This window comes from Capsicum annuum, chromosome 7 (assembly GCF_002878395.1).
Source record: "Capsicum annuum cultivar UCD-10X-F1 chromosome 7, UCD10Xv1.1, whole genome shotgun sequence".
Taxonomy (NCBI): Eukaryota; Viridiplantae; Streptophyta; class Magnoliopsida; order Solanales; family Solanaceae; genus Capsicum; species Capsicum annuum.
In genome coordinates, this window is record NC_061117.1 from 220,594,733 (window position 1) to 220,602,088 (window position 7,356).

At 34.8% G+C, this 7,356-nt stretch overlaps 1 protein-coding gene across 1 annotated transcript; it reads left to right on the plus strand.

The window, feature by feature from the left end:
- Positions 1-647: 647 nt before the first annotated feature.
- LOC107878639 (30S ribosomal protein S20, chloroplastic) lies at positions 648-5,754 on the plus strand. The gene is made up of 3 exons (XM_016725702.2): positions 648-927; positions 2,798-2,964; positions 5,353-5,754. The coding sequence occupies exons 1-3, from the start codon at positions 723-725 to the stop codon at positions 5,599-5,601; spliced, it is 621 nt and encodes a 206-aa protein (XP_016581188.1). The 5' UTR covers positions 648-722; the 3' UTR covers positions 5,602-5,754.
- The last annotated feature ends 1,602 nt before the right edge of the window (positions 5,755-7,356 follow it).

Consider the following 7,356-nt stretch of genomic DNA (forward strand, 5'->3'; position numbering starts at 1 on the left):
AACTTTATTAGTTGCTCCAAAGCTCACATTCTCAAACTTGAGTGTCTGAAATTGAAAATTGTGGTTCTAAAGTTTCAAATGTCTAATTCCTAACACACCAAAAATCAGGAAAATAGTTAATGGATAAACTTTCAAGATCAAAAGTTAAATTTCTCTAATTTATGTTTTATCAATGGGGCAAGCAAGGTAAAAGATTCAATACCACCCACCTTTAAGGCTATTTTTGTAAATCACCTGATGACAGTGGATTAAACATTAGGGGGCATTTGGCCATGAAAACTTTTGCTTTTTGCCGTAGTTGAATATATTTAGCGATGAAATTCTGTTCACTTTATTCACTTTTTCCAAAAAATTTCAAAGTTTCAAAAACAACCAAAATGTTATTTTCATTTTTTTCAAACCAAATTACTCACAAAAAATAGCCAAAAAAACAACTTTGGTTTATTTCAGGTCCAAACAAAACTCCGATTTTCAAATCTCATTTTGTTATTTTGAAAAAAAAAACTATTCCCCCCCCCCCCCCCCCCCCCCCCCCTATTTTCACAATGAAACATGACCAATCGCCTACTTAGCTATTTCACTCATAATGGGCCTCTTCATTCTTATTGGGCTGCTACCTAGACACTTAAAACTTGGCCCAATAAACACATCAACCTCCACCAAACAAGCCCATAATCAATCAAAAAAATCATGAGAAAACAAGACTTTGCAGATAAGATGATATGCCAATTACCAAATTCTCCAGCTTTTGCCATACTGAAAAAAATACAGAGAAAAAAGTCATGGCAACAGCTTGCTTATCTTCTTCTTGTTGGAGCTTAACTACAAAATTCAACACCCTTTCTCTCAATGGACCAAATTCCAATGCTGATGCATTAAGCCATCTTAGCTTTTCTGCTAACACTTCACTTAATCTTTTCTCTAAAGGTATCAACTTTATGTACTTCAAGAACCCCTTTCTATCTTTTGTTTTAATCTTTTTTTTTTTGGAAGAAAATTATACTATTTATATATTGTTACAGTTATTTTTTTTGTGTGTAGTTATAGTAGATTCTTGAAACCCCTTCAGCTAATTCGTGTGTTTACTTAATCATATTTAGAACCCCGTTGGTGAAAATTCTAGCTCCGGCACTTTATGGGTAGGAATGGGATTAAAAAAAGTTGTTTTTTTGGCTTATTAAGTTGTTGTTTTTGATATGGCTATTGTTGGGACTACCATGATATTCGACCTCTTTTGTGGGTTGGGGGCTTGGTTGAGGTATATGTATCATAAAGTGGTTATTGGTGGCGAAACATTATAGTATTGTGGTGCGTTATTGGCAGTGGCGGAGTCAGAATTTTCATTAATGGGGTTCAAAATCGAAAGAAGTATTAATTATGTATACATAAAAAAATAATTTAACCATGTATAAATAGTATAATTTTCCACCGAAGGGTATTCGGGTGAACCCCCTAACCATAAGGTGGCTCCGCCCCTGGTTATTAGGGTAACTCGGGTGCTTTTAGCTTACTTAGTGGCCTTAGAATAGGATTCCGCTTTCACACCTTAGTATAGGTAGTGCATCTAGCTTGAGACTTGGTCTAGAATGCTTGGAAGGATTAGGATTATTATTGGAAGCCGTAGCTTAGGTTTGGGTAGAATGCTTACCTTAGGTCGGGTTCTTCTTGGAATTGTTACTGCAGTACTGATCCTTTAGTTGACCCTTAGGTTGTGGAGGCCTCTGGGTCGGGAGTATGAGTGGACAAGGTCCTACTTCGGTTATAGTGTCCCTTTTAGGGTGTGATTTTTCCCCAGTTAGTTGTAGTACTTGTTTTTCTACCTGCGTTTCGGTTGGTTTCCTGCTTTTATGTATGCATGTTGCACTAGCATGTTCATGGTATGTGGTTGATTTGGGTTGGAAGCATTGTTTCATGGGGGTTGGTGGAGGGGTTTGATTTTTCATATCAGTCAATCCTAAGTTGCTCGGACACTCCAAAAAAGTTGCCTCACCCGTGTCGGATCCTCCAAAAAAATGCACTACTTTTGAAGGATCCGATACGCACCCAATGACATTTTTGAAGAGTCCGACCAACATAGAGTCAATCAGCTAAGAGTTAAGGGGGTGTTTGGGCATGAAATTTTTTTTTACGTTTTTTTGGAGTTACTCCGGGAAACACAAACTTGGGCATAAAATATTGGAATTCAACTAGAAATTTTTGTGAAATTTGAAAACACCAAAAAGCAGTTTTAACCACTTTGTATTAACAGTCAAACACAACTCCAATTTGTAAATACTTCCTCCATTCCAAATTAGTTGTCATGTTTCGCTTTTCGAGTGTTAAATTGACTAATTTTCAAAGCTAAATTAGATTAGATTAGTTTGATTATTTTTAAACTAAAGTTTAGATATTCAAATACTATACGGATAGTACTATAAATTGCAATTTTCTCATATCAATATGATGAAAAATTACATCTTAAAATTTAGTCAAAGTTCATATTGTTTGACTCACAAAAACGAAACTGTGACAAGTATTTTGGAATGGAGGGAGTATCAATTTTTACTTTGAAAACAAGAATTTTTTTTTTCAGAAATGCTCACAAGTTTCATGGCCAAACGCTCCCTTATTATTCGGAAAGTCACCAGTTTCTTCTTGATTCCACTTTTTCAACAAAGAAAGTGGCTTTATGGGATAAAAACTATTAATTGAATTACCGTCTGTGAAATTTACTCTTTTTTGGGGTGTATTTACTAATTTCAAATTGGTTAGTAGAATTTAGAGTTTTAAGGTGCTGGTGATTTCCTTTGAATTACAGGGACTGTTTCACTGACTCCAGTGCAAGTGCCATACCGTCGTTCCATCGTTTGTGAAGCTGCTCCTGCAAAGAAAGCGGATTCTGCAGCCAAAAGGGCAAGGCAAGCTGAAAAGAGGCGACTTTACAACAAAGCGAAAAAATCTGAAGTCAAGACTCGGATTAAGACAGTAAGTTGCTATCTTTGGCTTTAATTATGTTAGTACGATCTATGAAGTATTTTGTTTCCGGGGGATTTTTGATGTGCAGTTTACTTCTCTACATTGATTTTACATTGTTCCTATTAATATTTCTGTACGACATATTTGTTGAGTTCTTCTGTCATTAGTTTTATTGTGCAATTGATATTTCTGTTTTGGCCGAGGGTCTATTAGAAACTGTCTCTCTACCTTCACAAGGTAGGGGTAAGGATGTGCACACACCACCCTCTTGAGACTCCACTTGTGGGATTGCACTGGGTATGTTGTTGTTGTTGATATTTCTGTTTTGGTGTTTCTCTGTTTAGTTTCTCTTGTGGTGTCAAGATAGCTAGGTAGGAGCCCCTCCTTGCTTCTCATTTTTGTTATAGTTGATCTTAAAATTTGAATGAATTCTGTAATTAATTAAAGGAAGACTGAAATGGAGCAAGAACTATGTGCAGAATACCTCTACTGTGAGACAACAGAATTGGTCACCGGCTCTCCCGTCCACATACTTGTGTTAGCTAGATGAAATTATGTACTTGTTTAGTCAGTAATCTATTATGACCACGATTTTGATGGACTGTTCATTTAACTTTTGCCTTGACTATTTAAAATTGTTTCATTGGTCCTCCTAAATGAATTTTTCTATGAATGGGCACAAAGAATCTTCAATGATCATGCTGTTTGTTGTCTTTCTAATTTGAAGTGTTAATGGAGTTTAATAGGACCTCTATGGAAGTAGAGAAAACTCATTTGAGGAAGATTTGTATTTTACATAGAGTCCCTAATTTTATGTGCGCATGCTCCATAAAATGATTTAGCATTGTGATTTTATTTAGTTCTGATGTTTGTTTACTTATCGTATTTGAGTTCATGTCTAACATTTTCTACATCTCATCTTCGGATTCATGTCATATAATACACTAGAGTCTTATTGAATCGTTTCAAGTATCAAGGAAAGAGTGAGCGGATGAGTGGAGAGTTGGGGTAGTAGTCTATTTTATGTCAATCTGTTTTCTTCCTTTCTGATCCTTAAGGTCTTAGCTACTATTTTTTCGGTTGTTCAGCATGAACTGCTGTTTTTGCCGAACCTGTTGAGCCAGTGAACTGCTGATGGGTTTGGGATCTTTGAGGCAAAAGTAGGGCCAAAATTGGAAGTTTAGAGAACAGACCGAAGTTAAGTTTCAATAAAACAATAATGCATTAAGATTGGACATTTGTCTTTTATTAAATAGCAGTTGGTCTGTCCAGTACAAGAAATATGAGTTACACATATGTCGAAATTTTCACCTTGTGGACTGTGTCTCTGCTCTTAGAGATGTCTCTTGAATATGTTAAGGTACCAAAGGTTAAAATGTTGGAGCAAAATGCCATTTCCACTTGTGTCTTGTTGTTAAACGACTCTTTGAAGCTGCAGTTGTACCTTCAGTTTCATTTTAGCTAATCCTAATCTATTGGATAAAGATGTGAAAATTAACAACAATAACCTCAAAAACTAGTGTTGTTACAAAAAAAAAAAAGACTAGGGTTGTGCCTTCGGTTGCAGTGGAGTGTCATAATCTGCCGTCAGCATGTCTTCAAACTGCAGCTGTTATGGGTGAATCATAGCTTCAACTGCTTAGACTTATTGGGCGGCTATTAGAGCTCTCTTATGGAGTCAGCAAACTTGTTTTCCCTTTTTTTTTTTTCCTTCCGTTCACCTTTTTCCTTATTTTAAAGTCCTGGAAGAGGAATATTGTTTGCCGAGTTCATTGATATTTAGCATATGGAGATGATCTCCGTCATAATTTTGTCTTTTGTTCCCAGAATCTGTATGAGCAAATTCAAGATTTCTGGATAGACAAAGCCCTATATTACGTAAGTTTTTAAGATAAAAAGATGTGAGAAGCTACTCGGATATGCCCTTGCAATTTCACCATCCGGCAAAGTGAATTGACTAAGTTCTAAGAGATAAAAGTCGCTGACTATAATAGGAGAAGAATGATTCAGTACCTAACAAGAGTTGCTTCTCTCCGAACGGAAACTTGAACTGGAACCAAGATTTAGTTGTACTTGACTGATTAGTGGAGATCTAATTGGTAAGTGAGAGTGATGAGCAAACTAAGTGAGAATCGCTAAATAAAGTACTGTTGATTAAGTTCCATAAATCTATCTTTTTATAAAGAAGGTCCGTGAATCTATTGAGTTCATTTCTAATGTTGTTCTCTTGGAAAAGTTTACTGTTCTCAGTTTTGTGCCACGTAGTTCTATATTCATGAAAGATTAAAAGAAGCATTTACCAGAAACGCGTATCAACACATTAAGAAAAAAGATATAGCTATCACAGGCTTCGTCGTCATCTAATTGTATGGAAGTTAAACCATTGTTCTTTTCTAGGTTTTGGAAGCATTGGACACGTTGAAGAAGAAAACCGATGCACAATCAGAAGAAGTTCTTCCAGTCGAGAAGCTGATAGCGGAGGCATATTCAGCAATCGATAAAGCAGTGAAATCCGGGACACTTCACAGGAACACTGGCGCGAGAAGAAAATCTCGTCTTGCTAGAAGAAAGAAAGCAGTTGAGATCCATCATGGCTGGTATGTTCCTGCTCCAGCCGCCGAACCTGATCTTGTAGCCGCGGCTTGATGTCATTCACATTTTTCATATTCAATGTAAATCAGTGGCACCTTATGGAGAATTCTACTTCCTAGAGAATGATCAAATTTTATCATTTTTGATATTGTATATGACCTTGTTGTGCAATCAATTTCTACTTCTCTTTTGTTCTTCTGGTAAAAATTCTGTCTACTTTCATTTTTGTTTTGTTGAACATAATGGCGTTACCGTTTAGGGGTCATTTGGTGTGAGGTAAAGGGATAAATAATTCCGAGATAAAATGAAGGGCTATGTATCTTATGTTAGGTGTGAGTTATTAGTTAGTACTGAGATTATTTATCTCACCATTTACACCATAGTGCTGGGATAAGTTATTCTATATACATTGTGGGATAACTAATTCCGGGATTAATTATCTCGAGATAACTCTTTCCCAACCAAACGACCCCTTAGAGTTTGTGAGAGTTGCATCTTCAAATGGACGTCTTTTAGAATGTTAAATTACACTGATAGTGCAAAAACTCTATCTACTGTTAGGGCGTATAACTTAAATACTTACAACAACAACATGTCCAGTGTAATCCCACGAGTGCGGTTTGGGAGTAATTTATTAGGCTTAGAGTAATTGTTTCTACTTTGCATTAAACATGTGTAAATTGTAAAACACTTTCATTGGAATTTTCCTCGGTATAGCGCGAACCGTTCTTATTAGAACAACTCTCAATAGCATCAAGCTTACTCATGAATGTAACCACGATTATCATCATTAGGTCGGGTTAAGCATCCCAAAGTCTATCTATAACGATTATTATTTTATATTGATACTTTTGCTAAAGGAAGTGGTGATCCCTAGTTTGATTCTCCTTATTGCTAAACTTATAAATTTCAAGTGTATATGGTATGGTGCCTACTAATATTATCGAAAATACGTTATTTAATTTGGCATTGCTACCATAATATATTGCCAATAAAGGAGTACAAGTGTATTGGCACTTTTGCAATAATATAGTATAATATACGTAGTGTTTGTAAAAAGAAAAAATTATCCAAACTATACATGGGATTATCATCTAACCCATTTATTAAGTTATGTTTCAAAATTTAATGTTGGTTCAAACCATATAAAGCAACAATCCAAATCCCTATTAAGAGAAAAATAGACTCATCGTTGTATACTAAATTATATTCTTTTAGGTGAATACAAACTTTTTTTTTTCTTCCCAACATGGCTAAATTAGATAAATGGAAACATTCTAAAAAAATATGACGTTTCAGCTTTAACTTCCACATGGTAAAAATAAGTAAAATATCCTAAAATGAAAATGATCCAATTAATTAACCGTTGTACATAATAGCACGAGAAAATAGATGAAGTAATCAAGAATCTCAAATAACTGATCAAGCCATTAAAGTCATTATAAGTAGTTATAAATCATATGTCGGCGGGATTTATATATGTCCATTCATTTTTAATATATGATGTCTGAAGTTAGGTGATTGAACCTATTTTCTGTTAAATATTTGAAGTTTTATATAACTCAAATTTCAATACATATCTCTGGAAGTTTAATTATTTTTCTTATATTACTGAATTTCAATTATAACTTTAAACAATGTAGATTTATAAACAACAAAATTCTAAAAAGTATACAAGAATAATATATTTAGTGTAATTTCATAAGTGAGATATGATGAAGACAGAGTATGTATACATACCTTATCTATTTCTTAAAAGGAAAGAGTGACTATTTTCAATAGACCCTCGGCTTAAAACAAATGAAGAAG